Here is a 24,823-nt window from a genome sequence, read left to right as displayed (position 1 = left end):
GCAACTAGTTTTTTGGTAATGACACAAATGCTAAAGTTAAGTTAGCTCAGCTAATATTACTATGCTAGCCCTGTACAGCCTGTGTCTATCAGATTGAAAACAAACAACACAAATTTGTAAAAAGGTAGTAAACTGATATTGAGCGTGATTAGAAATGATGAATGCTTATTTCATTTCATTTATACAGAGAAACCATAAAAAATATTGTTTTGTCATTATGACTATACACTCATAAATAGACTAGATTTATTATTATTGCAATCCTATTGTATAGCTGCCTTAAATGAGTCCGGTATATGTAGGTCTGGGCAATAATTTAATATCAATATGTATATTGTTGATATTATTTTTATAAACATTATTTTCATGCAATAATGGTGATATGATTTTAAAACACATTATTTATAGTCAATATTCAATATAGATGATTACAGTACAGCAGTTTTAATTGGCTGATGCTCATGTAATTGTGCATTATATAATTTAAAAATCATTTTTTAGAGGTTTGCTATCACAGCCATCTGTTCTGGGCAATATGTTAAAATATGATATCAGTATACATATGTTTAATGGAGAGCACAGTGATTTTTTTATTTAATTTGTCCAAAAAAAGTCTATAAAAGAGCACATTGTCAATGTGACAAAAAAAAATCACAATTTTGTCCAACTCTAGCTTTGGACATTATTGACAGTGTTTCTGTCTATTAGGATTATACGGACTGAAATAAAAATATACTACATGTATCTCCAAAACAGAAACGTTACAAAAGGGAGATTAAACCTTCTTACCTTTTAATGGAAATCAATAAAAAAGAGTTTATTTTAGGTAATTTTGCAGAATTTCTATTGGTCCATTCATCAATAAATTTTGGCACAGTGTAAGAGACAGTTTGTTTCTTCAAAAAATTATGTAGTAAACTAAAAAATCGACAAAAATGAAGATACTTGTTTTTCATTGGACGGCAGTGATATGTTTAGAAATGTGATAGTGATAAAGAATTTGCTTTTCTGCTGTTTGACCCAAATCCTCCACAGCATCACATTGCCTGAGAATGAAGCCTTTCATTCAGCAGCTCACGTTTCAGTCTATAACATCCCTCTCTTCTCTCTCAGGCCTTTTCTATACCTCTCCCTCTCTCATCACTCTCTCTCTCTCTCTCTCTCTCTCTCTCTCTCTCTCTCCTCTTACTGATCCTCCCATTTCACATTTCTACACAGATTCTCTTTCCTCCCATTGTGATCAAGCCTCAGAGTCCTTCAGAGACGTGTGTGCTCCCATTAGAGCCTGTGTTCAGTCTGAGAGTCTCTGAGAGTCTGAGAGTATGGAGTTGGGGGGCTGGGGGGCTGACCTGAGGTCAGATTTCTCTCAGTCTGAGCTGAATAAGGATTCACAGTGTTAACAATGCTGGATTGATCCACACTAAGTGGGTGAGTGAGTAGAGGTAGCTAAGAAAGGGCCTTCAGGGGTTTTAATGAGCATTTTTTTTTAGCTTGAGCTGGGTAAGCACAGTCCAGCAGTCATGCATCTGGACAAACTGGTGTTGAAACCCTGCATATTTGATACATCCATCAGAGATGGTACAGCACTCCATTATACCTCTAAAGGTGCGCTGTAGTTTCTTTGATTTTACCAAATTGAAAACCTCTGGAATATAATCAAGAGGAAGATGGATGATCACAAGCCATCAAACCACCAAACTGAACTACTTGAATTTTTACACCAGGAGTAAAGCAGCATAAAGTTATCCAAAAGCAGTGTGTAAGACTGGTGGAGGAAGAGAACATGATGCCAAGATGCATAAAAAAACTGTGATTAAAAACCAGGATTATTCCACCAAATATTGATTTCTGAACTCTTAAAACTTTATGAATATGAACTTGTCCTTTTTGATTATTTGAGGTCTGAAAGCTCTGCATCTTTTTTGTTATTTCAGCCATTTCTCATTTTCTGCAAATAAATGCTCCAATTGTTTAAAATGTTCATTTGGAATTTGGGAGAAATGTTGTCTGTAGTTTATAGAATAAAACAACAATGTTCATCTACTCCAACATAAACCTATAAATAGCAAAAAAAAGGTCTCTTAATTGTTTTTTATTAATTTAGAAAATTTGCTAATGCATCAAAACAAACGTTAAAGTTTTATTCAATATACATATTAGTTTCATATATTCAGTAAACATCTATAAATGTTTGTATTTTGTAACAACAGTATTTAATAATATAATAATAATAATAATAATAATAATAGTGTAACAAATGTATAAATCTATAAGTATCGACTCTCTCTCTCTCTCACCGACAAAGGTTGCTAGGAACCTGGGTGTTCTGGTTGATGACCAACTCTCCTTCACGCACCATGTGGCCTCAGTTGCTCGGTCCTGCCGCTTTGCGCTCTATAACATCCGAAAAATTAGACCGTTCCTGACGCAACAGGCCACCCAACTCCTGGTGCAAGCGGTTGTCATCTCACGCCTCGACTACTGCAATGCCCTGCTAACTGGCCTCCCGGCCTGTGTAGTAAAACCACTCCAGATGATCCAGAACGCAGCAGCACGTCTGGTCTTCAACCAGCCAAAACGGGCACATGTCACCCCGCTGCTCATTGAGCTCCATTGGCTACCAGTTGATGCTCGCATCAAATTCAAAGCTCTTACAATCGCCTACAAGGTGATGACAGTACAGGCTCCTTCCTACCTGCACTCGCTCCTGAAGGCTTACGCTACCTCCCGGCCGCTGCGCTCCTCCAATGAACGTCGCCTCGCTTTACCAAACAAACATTCACACAAAGCAATCCAGACTGTTCTCATACAGAGTTCCCCAATGGTGGAACAAACTACCTTCCACTACCAGATCAGGAGAATCTCTCACTATCTTTAATAAACTCCTGAAGACAGAGCTCTTCAAAGAGCACTTACTCTCCTAACACCTCTAACACTCTAACTACTTCTAACCTCATTTCCTTCTTCCTCTCCTTCACTCCTCTATCCTATTATTCCCCTTTGTCCTCCTTTTATCCCTATCCAAAGATGTTTTTCCTTTAAACTTATTTTACATTGTACTTGACTATTGTAAGTCGCTTTGGACAAAAGCGTCTGCCAAATGTAATGTAATGTAACAACAAAAATTTACCACAAAGTGCAGCATATTAAGTGCATGCAAAAAAACTAAAAGTAAATACAGTGAAAAGCAAAACAAATACAAAATAAAAAGTTGAAAAATCATGATATGAATTTTTTTCATTATCTCAGCATTTTTTTTGCTATATTATTGCATATGATACGATATGACATACTTCAAATATACCATAAAGATCAATTTACTTGTCAGTGGTTTTAATGTTATGGCTGATTGTTGCGTGTTAATGTTATGGTTTTAATGTTATGGCTGATTTGTTCCTCACCCAGCAATAATACACATGATTATCTTTATGAATGGGTTTAATCTTTTATATGAATGGGAGGAGCACCACTGCATTCCTGGGATTGACCAGTATTGGACCACTAGTTCAAAGTATAACAGATAACTGGACGATACTGGAGGATACACCTTGTTGGAATTGTGCCAGTGAGTCTATCACTGACATTATGCTCTTGTACATAGACATAGACAACTGACTGTATCTGGAGTTATGAAGTAACTGAAATTGAGAGGAAGATCAAGCCTAATGTTTATTGTTTTAATCAAACCTTCTAATACACTTCAAAATTATTATATTGACATTTTGATATATTGATATTCAGTTTCTGAATCAGTTTTTTTCTGATTTTGCTATTTATAGGTATAAGTTTGAGTAAAATAAACATTGTTGCTTTATTATATAAACTACTGACATTTCTCCCAAATACAAATATTGTCTTTTAGAGTATGTATTTGCAGAAAATAAGAAATGTCTGAAATAACCAAATAAATGCAGCAAGTTCATATTCATAAAGTTTTAAGAGTTCAGAAATCAATATTTGGTGGAATAACCCTGGTGGTTTTTAATCACAGTTTTCATGCATTTTGGCATCATGTTCTCCTCCACCAGTCTTACACACTGCTTTTGAATAAATGTATGCCTTTACTCCTGGTGCAAAAATTCAAGCAGTTCAGTTTGGTGGTTTGATGGCTTGTGATCATCCATCTTCCTCTTGATTATATTCCAGAGGTTTTCAATTTAGTAGAATCAAGGAAAAACATCATCATTAGGTGGTCTCTTATTTCTTTCAAGAGCTGCATATATTGATGAGTGGACAGTAAGTGACAATGTATATTTGACATAATAGGCATAATAAACATTTAGTGGCTTAATTCACTCCATATTAAACTGTATATGGTTCAAGTTAACAGCTGATTGGACACCTATTCCTGTGATGATGTTTTTAGCTTCTTGTTGAACAGCTAAATGTTAAAAATGTAAAGTATGATACTCTGGAAAGCCGCTCCTCATTCCAGCCTCTTATGTAACCTGTCAGGTTGTGTGCTGTGGCTGTTCTGTGTGTGTTTAGTGTTTACGCGTAGAAATGTAAGTTTGAATGGAAAGATTTTTTTTTTTTTTTTTTTTTTTTTTTTTTTTGCTATGCACGCAATGCTAAAGAATGACTGACATTTTTTTTTTTTGCACATGGGGTTTAAAGACCCCGGTTAGGAAGTGGTGAAACTGCATAATTACAAGCCTCAGTGTTAGAGCTTAGTAATGGAAATACAGTGTACATACTGTCAACCCATCAGCATGGATATTGCACAGGTTACTGTCAAGGCATGGATTCCACAAGACCTCTGAACATATATGGCATGAAGACAGTCCTATAAATCTAGTAATGCTTTTTACCCTGTTTTTTTGTCTGTAGTTTCAATATTTTACTGATTTCTATTCGTGTAGGCATAAGATATGCAGTAGATCGATAGATAGATAGATAGATAGATAGATAGAGAAGATGACAGATATCAGCCATACAGACAGTGCAAGTACGCAGGTATATAATAATTTAGCAGTGCAAATAAAACCTCCATAAAAATGCATCCATAAGCTTTATATGCATCCATGATGGCCTTGTCACCAGTTCATGGGTTGTGCTGTGACAAATGGCATTAAACACTGGCTGCAAATCCTTAGTTTAACAAATAAAGATTTGCAGGACAAAGTCAGGTCACTGGTTGTCCTTATTTTAGAGCAGATTGTCTGATTAGTGTGTTTTTACCACATTTTTTTACATTCTGAGAGTGCGGTATTTCTCAGACCGTTCTGAACAGAGTGTTGCAACAGAGCTTCTGTAGATCTTCAGCTAAGATTTCTTTCTTAGATTTGTCACAGCCATATGGAATTTTTAGGGTTATGTAACAACAAAATAAAGTAAATGTACAATATTAAAACATCAGTTCGTTTAAAGTGGCAAATATTTATGCACTTATTTATTTTACATTGCATATTTTAAAATAATTAATGGCATTTAAGATTAAACACTTTATTGAATACTTTTAAGGTTCTACACTTTACACTGTCTGCAAACTTCTAAGCTTGAATCTTCATTAGTTTTTCAGGTACTGAGAAATTTATTTTTTGCAACATTAGAATCTATTCTGTTAGATTCTCACATTTACATTTACATTAACCGAAAGCGATGAGTTTACCAGCTCTGCTCCCTGGTGAATACGAGCAGAGTGAAGATGCCCTTAAGCTACAATACTTTCCAAAACATTACCAACTGGCCAATAGCTGAGGGCAGGTTAAATGCCCTCATGAGCACTCTGCACCAATTTCTTTTCTCTGAAAGATACAAGCTGGGGTATACAAGATACAAGTAAGTAAAATTCATAATTAGATAAGCACCACAGAGGTACATTTATGATTAGAATGGCACTGCTGATGTGAATGCATGATTAGAATACCACCACATTTGTAATTAGAGCAGCACTGCTGATGTAAATGTATGGTTAGAACAGCACTGCTGAGGTAAATTCATGATTAGAATAGCACTGCTGAGGTAAATTCATCTTTATAATAACAATGCTGAGGTAAATTAATTATTAAAATAGCACTGCTGAGGTAAATATGTTGTGCCTTATTTATACGTTTTATATTTTAGGTATTCAGTAAATATATGTAATAAATAATTGTAGTTTTGTTGCTATTTGCTTTTTGATTGAAACTGAACTGATACATTTAGGCTATGTAATTAATCCAATGCTGAAAAAAATGGCAATGAAATAGTTGAACCCTACAGACATAGGACAGTATAATAAGTATAATAAGCCGTTATATAATACAAATTACTTCAGTGTAAGCTTAGTATTGACTTGTTTTACAAAGTGCCAGAGCAGTTAAACAGGACACTGTGCAGGACTGGAGGCAGGAGCGCGGGTGTATACAGGATTATAAAGGAGTATCTGGAGTGTTGATAGGCAGGACTCTGCTGTAGGACTACAGCATTCTTTGTTTGCTGCTGGTAATAAAGCGACAGTCTTGACATGAACTGGAACTGTTTTTTAGACTTTTGTGTTTTACAAGCAGCTCTAATAACACCCTCTGCTTTAGAACTGCCTCTGGACCATGAAACATGCAGATACTCAAACCACAGCCAGAGGGGGTTATATATGATACCGCTCTGGTTTCTTATACCTTTTTATTATTCGACTCACAGTGGGGTGATTTACTTTATTAATGTCAGTATTAAAACTCAGATACATATCATATACATGAGCAAACACTGCTGGTTTAACGCTGGGTGAAATGGTAAAAAATATTGCTGAGGTAAATGTATGGTTAAAATACCACTGTTGAAATTAATGTATGATTAGGAAAGCATAGCTAGATAGGTAGATTATAATTAAAATAGCACCACAGAGATACATTTATGATTAGAACAGCACTGCCGAGGTACATTTATGATTAGAAGAACAATCCAAAAGTAAATGTATGTTTATAATAACAATGCTAAGGTAAATTCATGATTAGAATAGCACTGCTGAGATACATGTAGGTTTATGATAACAGTACTGAGGTAAATTAATAATTAGAATAGCACTGCTGAGGTACGTTTATGATTAGAATAACAATCCTAAGGTAAATTCATGTTTATAATAGCAATGCTGATATAAATTAATTATTAGAATAGAACTGCTGAGCTGGATGAAATGGTAATAATGGTAGAATACATAATATTTATTATCATATAATAATACACAGGAACTGCATAAGCATCAGCATATATATATATATATATATATATATATATATATATATATATATAAATTAAATACTACTGTCATTTAAATACTGTGACTTTCATTCAAAAAGCTGCACCTCATCCAATTAAACAAAACTAATTATACTTTTGGTAATGAAATGTGTTGGTTGAAATCCACACTATACAGAGATACATATAATTCATTATAATAACATATTCATTACAATTCTATAAAATATTTTCATATTGTCCAACTCTAGCTTCAAGTATATTGCAGTATGCAGCAATGTACAAGGTGTGTCATTTTCTATGCTATTGTAGAATATACTTGACCTACTGGGCACGAGCAGTCGCTTTATGGTTCTGTTATGTAACTCCCTATCATACTTTGTGTATAATATGTGTTGTAAATTAATTAGATATAATATATATTTTTATTAAATGATATAGATAGTAATGGATAGAAAGAAAGTAATGATAGATAGATATTTACATATTCCTCTGAGCAGGTAACTAAAGCTGTAACTAAACCAATGAATGCAATATATGGCTTGTTTATATACATATATCTATATATAAGTAATGTCTCTCTTAGATTAGAGTGTCAGCTAAATGCCGTAAATATCAATGTGCTTTTGTTAAGAAGAACCTTGCGCAAAATTGGTTCCCAGGTAGTGACTGTTAGTGTTCTAACTCACCATTGGCTATGCTAGATTACATAGTATGTAAGTGTATAGTGTATTGGGTTTAATCAGCAGCTTGAAATAGTTTGCATGAGTTTGCCTCCACAGCGCTGAGTTTTATGACCTTTAGTTCCCACACCTGCTTTAACAGCAGGGCTGGAGACCTCACTGTGGGAGTGGCAGGGACTTCTCTGACCCAGATACGTGGTCCAGCACCACCCCACATCCAGCATTTTTAGGGATGATATTTATTAAGATAATTCACATTTACATTTGATGTAATTATAGTACTAATGCATAATAATAAGTTTACTCACTTTTAAGGATAATAAAATTTGATTAATTAATAATAGTTTGGGGGATGTCACAGTCCTCTCTGTCAAATATTGGTATAGTTCATTATACAGCTGGGCGATGTGGCTTAAAAAAAACTTTTCTTTTTCACCAAAAATCTGATTTTTGATCTTAATAGTTCAAACTATCAAACAAAATCAAACTACACATCTCTCTATCTGCAAGTTAACACAATGGAGAAAAGTAAGGTCAACAGAAATTAGTGAGGTCATATCTGTGTATTCTACAGTAAACCGACGTTTTTAGACTGTTGTGTTATTAGACTGTTATAGACTGTTATTACCCAGAATATTCAGAGAGGTTTAATACTGTGAGATGATACAACACAACCCCCAACTTTTAATTAAAAAGACACTTTAAAGACAGCTGATGAGAAGTGGACAGAAGCAGCAGCGCAGGTGAAGCAGTTACCAGACCATGGCCTTATAGGAATGCTCGGCCGTTCAGCACCTCAGCATCTGCCTGAATCATCCATTATAGAGAGCAGACAGTTTAGAGGTCACACTCTCTCAGAATGCAGTTTTTCCTGCCTCTCCTCTCGTATTGTGTTGCTGGGTTAGTCATGCACGCTTTAATTAACAGTTCAGGAGAGAAATCACTGGGTTTATAATGATCACCTGTAGTTACAGGTTTCAGCTGCAGTTTAGGAGTGGAGACGGTCAGCTGTGTGTGGAGGCGCCTGTTTATGCTATTTTTCATCTGCATAAAAACTTTATCTTACTTGACCGAGTGATGATTAAGTGATTTGACATTACTTGCTCACTTTTTGAGAATGTTAAATACATTTATTCATTACTTATTTTGTTGGTATTTTTCCTACAATCTCTAAAGTGCCATCCAATGGTGGAGATCAATGCTCAAAAAATTTGAATATAATTGAAAAGTAACTTTATTTTAGTAATTCAGTTTAAAATGTGAAACTCATATATGATATAGATATAATTTACACACATAGTGATCTATTTTAAGTGTTTAATTATTTTTATTGTTAAGGATTATGGCTTAAAGCAAATGAAAACCCCAAAAATCAGTGTCTCAGACAATTAGAAAATTATATAAGACCAATTGGTAGATTGGCCATGTGTGCAGTGTGCCAAATCCTGCTGGAAAATGAAATCCGCATCTCCTCCATAAAAGTTGTCAGTAGCAGAGGGAAGCTGTAAGATATGAAGTGCTGTAAAATTTTGTGGGAAAACAAAACTGCACTGACTTAAGACTTGATAATAAAACACAGTGGATCAACACCAGCAGATGACAAACATTAATCTCCAAACCATCACTGATCATCAGTAAATTTTACATTTTATTCGTAAATTAAGGGATCAGAGTCTGGAGGAAGAGTGGAGAGACACACAGTCCAAACTGCTCGAGGTCTAGTGTGAAGTTTCCACCAATCAGTGATGGTTTTGGAGAGACATGTCATCTGTATGTTTAGTACTTTTCCTTTTTATTTGATTATATTTAACTAAGATTGAGGCACAATAGTTCCACACTCACAAATACAGAACAAAATGGGTTATCAATAAATCTAATTAACTTTCTCAAAAAGTGACCTGGTGATGTGAAACCATCTTAATATTATAGAGGAGTAAAGGAGGCAGTGGTGATTATTGGTAACAGGGTTAAATTCACCTGTTTATCTCAAGGCCTTTTTTCTTACAGTATTCTTATAGAAAGCAAGAGTGATCTTCTGAAATGTTCAGTGGTAGAATCTGAAAGCTTTTATCATGCTTTCACTTTTTTTTATCTCACAAGGAATTTTGGCTAAATTTCAATCTGCTATTATTAAACCTGTCAGTCAGGTGCATGCCATTGTGGCCAGAGATGCCAACCGTACAACAATGTAATTTGCATATAAACCGCTTGAGAGAAAGATACGCGGTAAAACCTTTAAAGAATTCATTACTGTGAAGGAAGATGAGATTAGATCAGATCAAAAGAAGCCTCCTGCTGTCCTGAACACTGTACACAGTTCCAGTAATCAAAGCAACCATAAGGGGGCGCACTTGTGTTGTTTATAAAAAACAGTATTCGTGTAAAATGTGCCTAATTTTTTCCCTTACAAAAGTCCCTTATAAATAAAATCTAATTCTTGTTTGTTTCGTCTTTTGAGAGATGCTGTAGAATAGGCCCTTTTGTTTCTGATGAAACTATGGTTGTAAAGGATCTACTTTTTAAATCTAGCACTGTATGGAATCAAAAGTGGTTTCCTTATGTAGTACCTTTATTTATAAGGGTATATATATTTGATTTTACCAAATTAAAAACCTCTGGAGTATAATCAAGAGGAAGATCCTCAATCAAAATCAGTGTGTAAGACTGGTGAAGGAGAACCTGCTAAGATGCATGAAATGTGTGATTAAAAAACAGGGTTATTATTCCAACAAATACTAAATTCTGAACTCTTAAAATCTTTGCATTATTTGAGGTCTGAAAGCTCTGCATCTTTTTTTTGTTATTTCAGCCATTTCTCATTTTCTGTAAATAAATGCTCTAAATGACTATATTTTTATTGGGAATTTGGGAGAAATGTTGTCTGTAGTTTATAGAATAAAATTATAATGTTCATTTTACCCAAACATAAACCTATAAATAGCAAAATCAGTAAAACTGATTTAGAAACTGAATTGGTCTATTAAATATTTAAAAAAAAAATTAACAGACCACTTCAGTTCCCCCCCAAAAATCCTTCATAGTCTGGATGACTATTGGGATTTTATGTGATGTGATATATGTGATATACCAACATAAAATATCAAGTTTGCGTGAATTGAAAAGGAACTAATACTTAGTTTTATTTTGATTTTTGTTTTTCTTTTTTAAATAAAAACTGTTCATAAAAAGTGTGCTGGGCATTTATATTATATTGAGCCAATACCTTGTTTGACCACCTCTTGCTTTATTTGCACCTTTATAAAAAATAAAGACGTGTCGTTTTTAGTTTTGTTTTTTTTTGTTTGTTTTTTTTTAAATCACAATTACATGCTACTTTGTAAAATCTATTTTTAGATACTTTAAAAAAGTTATTATATATATATATATATTTTTTTTTTATGTGTCTGACCATCTCTATTTCTGTCTTTTTTATTTTTATTTTTTTCTCCTGTCTTCTAGGTTCTCCCATGCATTCTCAGTCCTCAGTACAGTAGAGGAAGAGTCTGACACTGAGATTCCCGTAGAAAGTTCTTCTGAATCCGATTCGGAGATGAGTTCTGGGATCGGGGTCCTGAGCACCACTCTTACTCTGAAGCCCAAAGGCTCGGTGGAGGGAAGAGAAGATGGAAAACGGGTGCACAAAGTGTCCTTAGTCAGCAATAACAGCAGCAGTAGCAGCAGCAGCTCTATCAGCAGCTCTATCAGCAGCTCGGAGGTTTATTCAGCTGAAAACGGACTGAGAGATGAAATACAGACCAATGGTTCAAACCATGATAATCATGACTCGCTCACCACAGAAGAACCCTCATCCTCAGTTCTGGACAGATCACGCTTATATGATCTCTCAGATAAAACATACCTGTACTCCTCCTCCCTGTCCAGCTCCAGTTATGAGCCTACACCATATTCCTCCACCTCCTCCTCCTCCTCCTCCTCTTCTTACTCCTACTCCTCCTATTCTTCTATGTCTTCTGAAGCTCCTCCCTCATCCGTGTCCATTGACACCACCGATAGCCTCGGCAACAGTAGCTGGGGGAATTTGAGGAGCGAAGTCCAGCCGAGCAGCGAGAGCGAGTTAGCAGGAGGTAGGAGGAGGTGGGAGGAGCCTGTTACACCTGCAGGAGAGGGAGGCATAACAAACACAGGCTCAGACTCGCACGCCCAGCAAACAGAGCAGTCAGACAGCTACTTCTCCGGCGTCTTCAAGGCTACCCGGGTGGAGCTTCCATCCTCCCCAACGGACGCTCTCCCGGACCTTGATCCAGACACCTCCATGCCCGCCTCCCCCCACGACATGGACACCCTGCTGGACACCCTGAAGAGCATGGGGCCACCTGTCCGCCACAGAACGCTCCGCAACTCCTCTAGCCAGCCCTTCTCCTCGCTTCCTCCTATCGTAGAAGATGCTCCGAGTCCCAGTTCTGTACCTCTTTCTAGCCCAACTTCTCCTGAACCAAAACCCCTAAGCAGCCTTCCTCCAGACCTGGGCCTCAACTGGAGCAGCATGAAGGACATGCGTTCCCCTCTGACCATGATGAAAGAGCAGCAGGCCTCAGAACTGTCCTCCCGTAGCCTCATCCTTCCCTCGCGAGCTTCCACCATCAGCAGCATCGTCATGCGCAAGAGCTCCCTACCTGACCTCACTTCAGAGGATGGAAGTCTCACCAATGGAGGAGGATCCCTTCTGGGACCTTCCCGCCTGGACCACAGCCTGATTTTCTCCAGCTATCGCTCAGAACACGACGGTTCTCAAGGTTCTCAAGACGGAAAAGCTCTGGGAAGTCGCTCGCTCTTCAGAACAGCTTCACTGCCCGAGGTCAGCTCCAGCCTCGACCGCCTCAGCATGCCTCCCAAGAGTATCGAACAGCTAGGCTCCGGTACGTCTCGCTTTGATCGGCTATCTTTCCTCACGTCTCCACCAGGATCCCTCACAGGGCTGAACGAGATGTCGTCTCGTATGAGCGTGTCCCCTTCCTTCCTGCAAAACAACGCCACCGTAGAAAGCCCAACGTTCAACCACACGCCTCCCAGCAGCCTGGAGCTGTTTCGCACCCTCTCGCCAGAATCGCCGGTCAAGCACCAACCTCCGCCGAGCCTACAGCGCAGCCTGAGTTCTGAGGGACACTCTGCAGGGTCGCCTGTCTTTAACGGCGCCATGCGAGGCTTCGGAGCACCCCAGGAACAGGAGCCAGAGAGGAACTTTGTGGCCAAGTACAGAGCGTTCCCTGACGCCTATGTAAGTAGTACTTTTTTAAAAGACTTTATATCATCGCTGACCAATGAAGAACACAGTAACTAAAACAGTAACTTTACAGGAGTGTGAAAAAACCTAATAAACTTTCAATGGAAGTCAATGTAAAAGGAGTTTATTTCAGGTCATTTTAAAGAGCTTCTATTGGTCTGTTCATCAATACATTTTGGCACAGTGTAAGGGACAGTTTGTCTGTTCAAATTATGCAGTAAACTAAAAATTGACAAAAATGGAGATAAGTGTTTTTTTTAAGGACAGCGAAATGTCCTGGCTTAATCCTACTGTACACTGTTTTAAAGTGAGTAGTTGCTCTATTTGGAGCTGTGGAGAAACCCCTTAAGGATTTGCTTAAGGATTTAAGCATTTAGGAGCCTTTAAGAAGAGGTTTTTAGAAGAAAATGTTTAATAAAGCACCTTAGGCTTTCTTGAAGGTTCTTCAAAGGTTCCAAAAGGGGTTCCTTTACATTTTTAAAACTTTTAACAATGTATACATACTTTTGTTTCAACATATAAGTTAGTCGTCAGATGTTTTAAAACATGCTAAGGTAAAATTACACCAAAATTTATATATATATATAAGCTATATTAATGTTCTTGGAGGTTTATTAAAAGGTTTATGTAGCCTTAGAAATGCTCTGTGAAGTATTTCAATACTGTCTATGTACACAGTTAAATAAAAGTTCAAAAGGGTTTCTCAGTTAAAACAACTGTGTAGGAACCTCTTAATGTGATTTATGGATCCTTGAAGCACCTCAATCTTTTATGAGGGTTTTTCAAACTGAAGTACCTTAAAATGGTTCTTAAGGAACTTATACTTTTAACAGTGCATAAGACATAAGAGTTAGTACATTATTGATGGTTCCAGATGAGTTGTGTTACTGCAGATTTATATTTTGGCTCTTAAAAGCCTTTGTTCCCAATATAGAACAAGAAATTAGGCCAACTAAGGAAGGCATTTCTGGACTTTCCAGCCCAGCGTTCACAAAACAAGCTGCTCCAATGATAATGGTGATACTGTAGAGCCTTGGGAGGGAAAGGCTGAGGGGGGCGGGGGATAACAACACCTCAGAGAGAAGGGATTACAATGGAGACTAGAAGAGCAGTATCAGTTACCTCTGTCCTCATGCAATATTCACATTTCCTCTTATTTCCTGAAGCGGTAAAGTCAAGTAACTTTCCGTTCTTAATAGCTCAGACTAAACTCAATCAACGATCAAACAATCAAATAGCCAGACTTACAGTATATACAGCTCTGGAAACAAATAAGATACCAAATAAAAATGATGAGTTTCTTTGATTTTACCAAATTGAAAACCTCTGGAATATAATCAAGAGGAAGATGGATGATCACAAACCATCAAACCACCAAACTGAACTGCTTGAATTTTTGCACCAGGAGTAAAGCAGCATAAAGTTATCCAAAAGCAGTGTGTAAGACTGGTGGAGGAGAACATGATGCCAAGATGCATGAAAGCTGTGATTAAAAACCACCAGGATTATTCCACCAAATATAGATTTCTGAACTCTTAAAACTTTATGAATATGAACTTGTTTTCTTTGCTTTATTTAAGGTCTGAAAGCTCTGCATCTTTTTTTCTGTTATTTCAGCCATTTCTCAATTTCTGCAAATAAATGCTCTAAATGACTATAATTTCATTTGAAATTTGGGAGAAATCTATATAAAATAAAAAAACAATGTTCATTTTATTCAAATATATACCTATAAATAGCAAAATCAGAGAAACAGCTTTTCCAGAGCTGTATTGTTTTTACATTGTTCAGTGTTCTCACATTGTCTTCCTTGGCTTGTTTTTAATACCTTAAGGCTGTTCTTAAGACCTCTGAGTTTCAGAAGCATGCTGTGTTGTTTCAAATTTGGCTATGCATGGTTTTAACCATTGTGTAACCACATATTATGCCTGTACACATTGTCCTGATTTGAAAAAAGACTGATGGGCTCCATGATTGACCCCTCGCCTGCCTACAAAGTAGAGTTTATCAGTTCTTTATACATAGATCATTATGTACACAGTGGTTCACCACAGCTGCTGTGTGTAAATGCTACCAAGAACCGGACCTTCCCACTGTAATCATAGCCAACCACAGGTGTATCTCGAGGCTGGAGCTCCTATTGATCACGTGTGTGGTTTACGTGCACGAGCGATTTAGCATTTTTAGGTTTTGAGTCATGTTGATTATGGTCGACATATAGAAGTTTGGTCACACATGCCTGGAAAATACTCGTTCAATACTCTTATCATGTGGGCATGGTCATTTTGAGACGTGGTGTAAATAACCTCATCCTGCTTCTTTTCCTGCATGGGCAACATACAGGGAACAGCTACGAGCTAAAGGCATGACAGTAAACAATAACCTGGTAAGATAATTGGGTTTGTAATTGGAGCTTGCAGCAGGCTTACCACTAGAAACGGCAAATCAAATTCCACAGTAGAATGGCCGATAATAAATACCTGAAAAAGAACCGGTTTAAAAGCTGGAAAACAATGGTAGAGGAGGAAAAAGTGAGAGGAATGAGGGATAAAAAATGAAAAAAGTATTGTTTTGCATTGTAGAATAATATTAAAGTCATCCAAACTGATGAAGAAAATGAAGAAAAACATATGTGATAAGACAAAATAAGATAAGATAATCCCTTATTAATCCCACAATGGGGAAATGTGCAATGTTACAGCAGCAGCACAGAGAAAAGGACAGAGAAACAGGTCAGGAAAAAATATATAAACACATATTAATAAATCTATATATACAAAATATTACAGAGAAAATATAAAAATACTAAAGTGAAGCTAAGATAAGATTTTTGTTTTTGACAAGTATTATTGCACAAGGACTAGCAGTGAATAAATAGCAAATAAATAATAGATGAAAACAGCTATATTGAGTAAGTATGTAATTTTTGGATGTAGTAATAAAATAGTAAACTAGTGTATACAGGGGTTGGACAATGAAACTGAAACACCTGTCATTTTAGTGTGGGAGGTTTCATGGCTAAATTGGAGCAGCCTGGTGTTCAATCTTCATTAATTGCACATTGCACCAGTAAGAGCAGTAAGAGTGTGAAGGTTCAATTAGCAGGGTAAGGGCACAGTTTTGCTCAAAATATTGCAATGCACACAACATTATGGGTGACATACCAGAGTTCAAAAGAGGACAAATTGTTGGTGCACGTCTTGCTGGAGCATCTGTGACCAAGACAGCAAGTCTTTGTGATGCATCAAGAGTCACGGTATCCAGGGTAATGTCAGCATACCACCAAGAAGCACCAACCACATCCAACAGGATTAACTGTGGACGCTGTAAGAGGAAGCTGTCTGAAAGGGATGTTCGGGTGCTAACCCGGATTGTATCCAAAAACATAAAACCACGGCTGATCAAATCACGCAGAATTCAATGTGCACCTCAACTCTCCTGTTTCCACCAGAACTGTCCGTCACCACAATCAATTATTGTGCTCTAAAACCAGGTGTTTCAGTTTCATTGTCCAACCCCTGTATGTAGTTGCACAAAACAAGAAAAGGAAAGGTAGATGACTAAGATGATTGTATTGAATGATGCAGGAGAGGGAGGGCCATCCTATGCACTTACAGAAGCAATGACCAGTCCTGTATGTGACGCTTAGACAGTTGCACCACTCCAACAGAAGCTCCAACAGAAACACATTTTTGTACATTATCATTTTTAATGGTATGCGATTGATAGTATCTGTTATTTAAGAAATGGCAGCCTGCGTGTGCGTTCCTGTGAAATTTCTGTCCGCTGTTATTTTTGAACAGTTGCCCAAAGCAATTTGGTTGGATTGTGCTGAAGGGTGTGAAAGGGAGGGAACAGAGAGAAAAGAGAGAGAGAGAGAGAGAGAGAGAGAGAGAGAGATAGAGAGAGAAGATGAAAGGATGATACCTAGGCTGGTATCTTGTTTTTTTTGTTTGTTTTTTTTTCTTCGCCACTTTAATGAGCCTTGATAGTTTTAGAGAGCCAGACTATGTGTTGAGTCCTGCTCAGACACATCCAGCCGTTAATACAGGCCACGTGTCACTGTGCGCCGCAGGACAGCTGATAGAACAGCAGCAGATGTCTTTACCTGTAATAGACTGGTGTGTACATGTGTGTGTGCATTGATTGGAATCAGCCATAACATTAAAGCCACCTAATATTGTATACGTTTTGAACTGTCGAGGCATGGACACGACAATAGGACTGTGCAATATGGTGAAAATCATAATTTTACACAGTGTCAAAATGCATTAGTTGCAGTTTCAAGTTATATTACTGGGAAATATACAGTATTATTTCACAGGGGAGCATGAAAACATCTAAACGTTTTATAGGAGTATATGGGATATACCTATATCCCATACATTCTGTTTCACCTGAGGGAGGATGACGCTAGTCTGCACAAATATAAATGATATAATATTAACCCATCATAAACTAAATATTATACACCATTAGTCAGCAAACAAAATACAGTGCATCCCGAATCCTGGTTATGCAGCTTGCCATCAGCTGCCAGAGCCCTGAGAGAGCAAAAATTGGCATTCTCTCTCTTTCCCCTCATCACTCGTAGGGTGATGTCGATCAGCACAATGCATCTGTGAGCTGATGTATCAGAACCGAGTCGCAGGAGCGTTAGGGCTGTGATGCTACTCAGCAATGCTGCGTCAGCAGCAGTTCAAAAAGAGGCGGAGTCTGACTTCTTGATAGGAGGCGGAGTCCCACTTCATGATAAGGGTTATACTGTGTTCTCTGGAATGATGGAGCTCCATCCAATAGTTTTGGCATGAGTTGAGCTGTTTTGGTGATGAGGCGGGATAATCCAACATCCTAACCTCACTGACGCTAAGAGAAATTATAAGAGAAAGCCTTTCCTGGACAGTAGCAACAGTTACTCCAACAAAAGCAGGATAAACTCTTTTTTAAATATGCTTGATTTTGCTAAATTGGCACTGCTGAAACTCCTGAAAGTGAGAGAAGCATGTGAACTGAGACAGTAGAGTATAGAGCTGGGCAATATATCGATATTTTATTGTACTGTGACAAATTTAATCATACACAGCTATTATACATTAGTAATCAACAGATAAAATACCGTATATCAGTCTAGATCAGTCTACTGATTAGTCTAAAACTCTAGAACTCTGTGGGATGTAATGAATGTAATAATTACTGCAGAGCATGCTTCAGTGGCATGTAGCTTTATTACAGTAGGATTCTTACACACAGTGTCCGTGTTGGAGATTCCTGAGCAGAGCTCAGGGCAGGTGATGGTTATAGTAATGCATCATGTGATCTGAGGGCCTGTGAGCGTTGGGATTAAGAGTGAACCCTCAACATGCAAAGAGAGAACTGACTGGAAAATCTAAATATTGTGGTCTGCTGGCTCTGCCATGGCTGAGTGAGCGTGTAAAGCTGTACTGACATGTAGTTACACATCTGCTTATATATACATACATACAGTATACTGTACCTGTCATGCAAAGACCTAATATCTCAGTTTTTTCCTGTTTTCCCTTGTTGACATATTTTTACTCTTAGTTACTCTGTCACCTACTTACTTAATCTCCACACTTCCACACTCATACTCTAGATCAGTAGTTCTCAAACTTTAAGGTCATGTGCCACCAATGACCAAACTAAAACCTCCTAATAACCACCTACATGCTATTTCACAGAAACACATGTAGTTACAACACACATTGTTATTTATACACAGTTAGCTAGACATGTAATCCACACATAAACATATCATCATATATTTCGGTAATTGTTTTTAACCTGTTGTTGTGTGGAGCTTGCTCGCTTTTCAGTCTGTAAGTTAGTATGTTTAAAATAATAAAAAAAAAAACTGTATTAGAGCCAAGCAGTGAACTACAGTGTTTTTTTTGTGTGTGTGTGTTTTTTTTTTTTTTTTTTTTACCTTATTTAGCTGTTTACTGTAGTGCAGAAACTGTAGTGAACTGTTGGTGACTGGCTGATTGATGTAGGTTATCATATCTTGTGGTGTTCCACAGGGTTTTACTGTTGGTCCAATGAAACTGATGTTAGTAATGATAAAACTGTAGCTCTGGGAGCGAAGGAATGAAGTGTAGCAAATATACAGGTTCTAATGTGATGTTGGAAAAATAACAAGTGGAAACTTAATAGATTTTAGTTCTTAATATTTCAAGCATATGTTTTTCTGAGGTCATCTACTTACTGTAGCACCTTGGGATGCTTTAAGTACCACCAGTGGTACCCGTACCACAGTTTGGGAACCACTACTCTAGATTATTTGCATAATAATCTATTTACATGTATATAGCATTGTAATAAAAATATATTTTTCCTTACATCGACAGGGCAATACCATATATCTGTAATGTAAGGTATTTTATACATTGTTTAGTTTAATGGTTTAATTGTGAATATTGAATACATTAATAAATAAATCAGGCAATATCACAATATATTTTTAAAAATGGAAAAAAACAAATCAGTTATGAGTGATTGTGTACAGAGAATATAACTAATGTAGAACAAATTGGCCTATTTCCCAACGGCATTATTACCTATTATTCTGTATACAGTTTCCACAGAACCTGCTGGATTTGTAGAAGGTGGTTAAAAACCTGCCTGGCTGAACTAATTCCTGTTAAACACCAGCTTATTGTAACAGTTCACTGATAATAACAGTAACAAGCCTATTTCCAAGGAAAGCTGGGAGTCCAGTTACAGACACTCTGTGATTAACAGCCATTTACAGTGAACTCAGCACAGAAACAGGAGACCCCCCTAAATATGCAGAGTGCTTGTTTTCCATACAAGCAACCAAAGCTAACAGTTATACAATACAATACTGCAGGATGTGGATACTAAAATGATTGATTGTCTTATTTAGAACAGAATACTGTTGTAATGGCTATTACCATCCTCTCTGTATTATTTGGTACCTTATATTTTTAGATTTTTTGTCAGTAGTCAGTCATATTAGTAAGATATTCTCAGTGAATGAGGCTTTATGGTAATAAAGAACTATTTTAATTCTTTTATTGGTGTATTTTACTGAAAGAAACATAACCTGGTAGACATGGGAATAATTACTTTAAAATTTGCTTAATTCAGTAATTATTATGATTTTTTATTAATGTTTTTTCGAGTTAGTGTATGTTTGTGTAACACTTTACAATAATTAATTAACAGTGCTGGTAACTAGGCCTATCATGATAATTATGTTATTAACTTATTTTACAAAAAAAGGACATGAACTATTTTTTTTTCTGACCATGTTATTGAATAATATGTCTTTTACAAGTAGAGCCCATTCATATAAATAAGATTATTAGTATTTATTTATTCAGAATAATTATATATTCCAATTCCAAAACTTAAATATTCTGTAATAATTCTGCAATATGATGTTTGTTACTCTTAAATGTGGGTATTTGCACAACTATTATCACTGTTATTTGTGGGACATTACTGTATTAAGTTAAAGTTGATTAAAATGCTAAATCTGTCTCTCTTTTTCTTCCTCCAGCTGACCAAAGAGAAGGAGCATGGCAAACTCAACCCTCGTCCAGGAAAGGTGAGCTGTCCCCATCCTGCAGGTAGTCAGGGTTTAACCCCTGACCTTTTAACCAGCTCCTAAAAGCCTTAAATCTGTGAAAATGTTAAATCTCTGCTCAGGAATTTTAAAGTTAATAATTCAGGAAGGAGAATCCAGGCCTGTGAATTATTGGCTGGATTTAGTGAGTAATGCGGTAATGAGCGGGACGACATTAACCTGGGGCTGGTATTTAGGCTGAGGTGAGAAATGGGTGTGTCTGTGTGTAGAGAAGAACACACTCCTGCTAATGTGAGAAAGACCTTTAGAGAAAAGAGTAGTTAACAGTGAACGTTTGACAAATTGGTTTTAAAGCTTAAAGCTGTAAAAATAAACAGTTTAAATGAAAGGTGCATATATATATATATATCTTCCATGCTGCCTTTTCACTACGTACTCTACTTATTCTGTATCTTTAAAAATAGCTATACAATTAGACTACTGTGATGAAACACAGGTATTACAGTTACAATTAGGGCTCTGAGTGGTCCAGCGGAAAAAGGCGCTGCCACTATGATCAGGAGATTTGAAACAGTCAGTTGGAATCCTGTTCATGCAGCTTGCCATCAGCTGCCGGAACCCCAAGAGAGCAAAAGTGGCTTAGATGGTGGGTAGATGGTGCTTTTTCCCCTCATCACTCACCTGTTTATGGGTTATGACACTATTGAGTACATTTGCCTAATTAAAACAAACTGTAATAAAAAAAAACATTTTCTTTATTATATATATTATATATAGATATTTTTAACAGCGTGGTTAGAAGAACTTAGCGCTAGTAAATGCCACCCGATAGCAAAAGACTAACAAACCCTGAGTGTTATGGTAACCCAAGGCACTATCAGCTAAAAGATTCATCCCTGACTGATACAATTTATACATTATATATTGGCGCACCAGATTATAAGGCGCACTGATGATTTTTTTAGGACATTTTAAGGTTATTCCACCAAATATTGATTTCTGAACTTTATGAAAATGAACTTGTTTTCTTTGAGGTCTGAAAGCTCTGCATCTTTTTTGTTATTTCAGCCATTTCTCATTTTTTGCAAATAAATTCTCTTTATGACAATATTTTTATTAGGAATTTGGGAGAATTGTGGTTTTTATTTTATAGAATAAAATGACAACGTTCATTTTACCCAAACATAAACCTATAAATAGCAAAATCAGAGAAACTGATTCAGAAACTGAAGTGCTCTCTTAATTTCCTCCAGAGCTCTATATTAGATAATAAATGCTTTTACAAACGCTTTTATGAACCAGAGACAGAATTGCTGCCTGGGTTCCACTGACTTTACTAGCAGGCGCCTCTGATTTCTGAGCTTTTCAGAGTTTGACCTTTAAAATCATCTGACTCCAGTTTCTCCAGTTGATTCTCAGCTGCATTCCTGTGCTCTTCATCACCTTCAATTAAAGGTCAGAGAAACGGAATAAAAAGTCAGGCCTGTTCCTGCAGGTTATTGTTGTATGCTAATGTCATCTATTACTGTAATTTCCCTGCCCCTATTTTGACATTCACAACCTGCTCTTACACTGCAGCCTGTGAGCAGAGTGTGTGAAAGAACAGGAGCTTGTTGAACTGTGTGTGTGTGTGTGTGTGTTTGTGTGTGTGGGAGTGTTGGTTTCACCTCACAATGCCGCACAATGGCAGCCTGTCTCCTGCTCTGTTGGTGCGGTTGCCTGCGCTGCCCCCGGTGGCCAGAGACAGCACTGCGCTGCACTGCACTGAACAATGTGGTCATTGTTGGACGCTGGGTTCTGTTCAGTGCTGAAACTGGTGTTTTTCTCTCTTGTTTAGATGTTCATCTTTAATCGGCCTGGACTGCGCGGACAGAGGACTGAGATACGGGGGGACGTGATGGACGCTACCGCTTGGCAGTTTCCTGAGAGCATATCCATTAGAGTGGTCAGAGGAGGGTGAGAGGATGGAGTTCCATAGACGTCCATATAAACACAAACATATACAGTTCAATAATATTATGACCAACTTCTATCTGGGTCTCTACACCGATTAACCACTTTGTAGTTCTATAATAATTACAGACTGTAGTTCTGTAATAGTTCTAAACACTGTAATAGATAGATAGAAGGTTTTCTCTCCCGTTGAGTGCTGAGTATTGAAAAACAGGGTGAAAGGAGGAGAAAAATAAAATATACAGAGATATAGATACAGTGCTCTTATTATAGAACTACAAGGCATAATTTAATGTGTGATCTGAGTAAGCATATATAAAAGCATGTTACCTTGCCTCTTGAACTTACCCTGAAGCTAAAAGGTAAAAGCTAACAGCAGATTAAGCGCTTGTAAAATATGCAAATGTGAACAGGTCCGCACAGACGCAGATGTTATGCAATATCTGAACTGAGTCCATTTGAATTCACCACAAAGTAATTAAGGCAACTTTCACACTCGTTCAATGACAAACAACCATGCAGTAACGCTAGAGCAAATACACTGACAGACAAGCAACTCTATAGCTTCCATGCTGCCTTTTTACTCCGTACTCCACTTAATATTTCAGATCAGTAAAAGTGTTCTCCAAATTTAGCATTTTGGAAAATAGATTAAACTATGTAACCATAACAAAACAAAAGGTTTGGAGGAGAGGAAATGTTTGATTTTTATTTCTATTTTATTTAATATTTTCTATTACAGTTACAATTAGGGCTCAGAGTGGTCCAGCGGAAAAAGGCGCTGCCACTATGATCAGGAGATTTGAATTAGCTGGTTTGAATCCTGTTCATGCAGCTTGCCATCAGCTGCCGGAGCCCCGAGAGAGCACACACAATTGGTCTTGCTGTCTCTGGGTGGGTACAGTAGATGTCATTCTTTCCCCTCTTCACTTCTAGGGTGATGTGGATCAGCACAAGGCTGCGTCTGTGAGCTGATGTATCAGAACCGAGTCCCTGCACTTTCTTCCGAGCGTTAGCGCTGTGATGCTACTTGGTAATGTTGCATCAGCAGCAGTTGGAAAAGAGGCGGAGTCCGACTTCACATGTATTGTAATTCAGTGCTTAAATAGAAATCCAAAATTATAGGCAATATCAGACAATGAAATGTGGCAAAAAGAACTGCTGTTAAGAGATAAAAAAGCAAAAGTAATTCTGCATCCAAAAAACATTAAATATTAATTATACACTATAATTCAGGATGCTACAAATGCAGCTTTTACAGAAATACTCTTAATTCCTGAGTTTGTAGAATTAAGTACTATCTGTTCTGTCCCTACATGAGAGAGAAAGACTGGAGAATGGAGAAGCACTGAATCCTAATCAGTCTGAACTTGCAGACTCACCCTAGCCTCCAGCACAGGCACCTCAGAACCACAGCACTTTACTGCCATTAACAACAGAAATACAGCAGGACTTTACTCACAGCTCACTTCCCCCATTCACCCTGCACTGCTGCACCTACACCATCTCCATACCTCTCCATCAGAACACACTGATCTGCCAGGATCTGCTTATTTTTGCTCATTTATAATAAATTTGTTGGGGCAGGTTGGTCTCCTGTAAAAGGAAGGGAGTGACTCTGTGTTATGCTAGGGGGTGTTATTTCCTGTTAGCTGCTTTATAGATTATGCAATAATCTGCAGGTTATTGGCAGGGCTGATGGATCGTGATCATGTCTCTGCGAAATGCACAGCTGGATTTAGTGACTTTGGTATATTGGTAAATATCTGGTATTTAGTGTGTCTTTGGTATTGTGAGGGTGCAGAAAAAAAATACGCCTTGCGCTCCTTAAAAACGCACAAACATGATTGTTTTTTGGGGTTTGACCCTTGTGTGGTGTTCGGGTCTGTGGGACCCGTTTTCATTTTTCATCAAATGATACTAAACAAATATTTTTTCTAACTCAAACTCATTGGCATTGGCTCATTTTTTGTGAAAAACATATATCAAAACACATTTTCGATAAACACACTCTGTACACCCCCCCCCCCCCCCCCCCCAACACATTTATATTACATACAGTATGTTTGGCCAAGGGCTAATAAACATTGCTTCATTTGTAAATTTTAAACTAAACAAATTTTCTACTCATATCTTGAGTTTAATTCATTTTCTTTTGCATTTTATTAAAAAACTAATAAAAAAAAGAGTGGCACTTTT

The 24,823-nt window shown here is 37.2% G+C and overlaps 1 protein-coding gene across 1 annotated transcript in view; it reads left to right on the top strand.

Moving 5' to 3' along the window:
* Positions 1 to 24,823, top strand: part of crybg2 (crystallin beta-gamma domain containing 2) — a 65,832-nt gene that overhangs the window by 25,078 nt on the left and 15,931 nt on the right. The window contains exons 4-6 of the mRNA XM_049467785.1: positions 11,319 to 13,095; positions 20,645 to 20,692; positions 22,509 to 22,627. Of these exons, the coding sequence (XP_049323742.1) occupies positions 11,319 to 13,095; positions 20,645 to 20,692; positions 22,509 to 22,627 (1,944 nt within the window). The remainder of the gene's footprint in view (positions 1 to 11,318; positions 13,096 to 20,644; positions 20,693 to 22,508; positions 22,628 to 24,823) is intronic.

This window comes from Astyanax mexicanus, chromosome 19 (genome assembly GCF_023375975.1).
Source record: "Astyanax mexicanus isolate ESR-SI-001 chromosome 19, AstMex3_surface, whole genome shotgun sequence".
Taxonomy (NCBI): domain Eukaryota; kingdom Metazoa; phylum Chordata; class Actinopteri; order Characiformes; family Acestrorhamphidae; genus Astyanax; species Astyanax mexicanus.
This window is presented reverse-complemented; position numbering and strand designations above follow the sequence as displayed.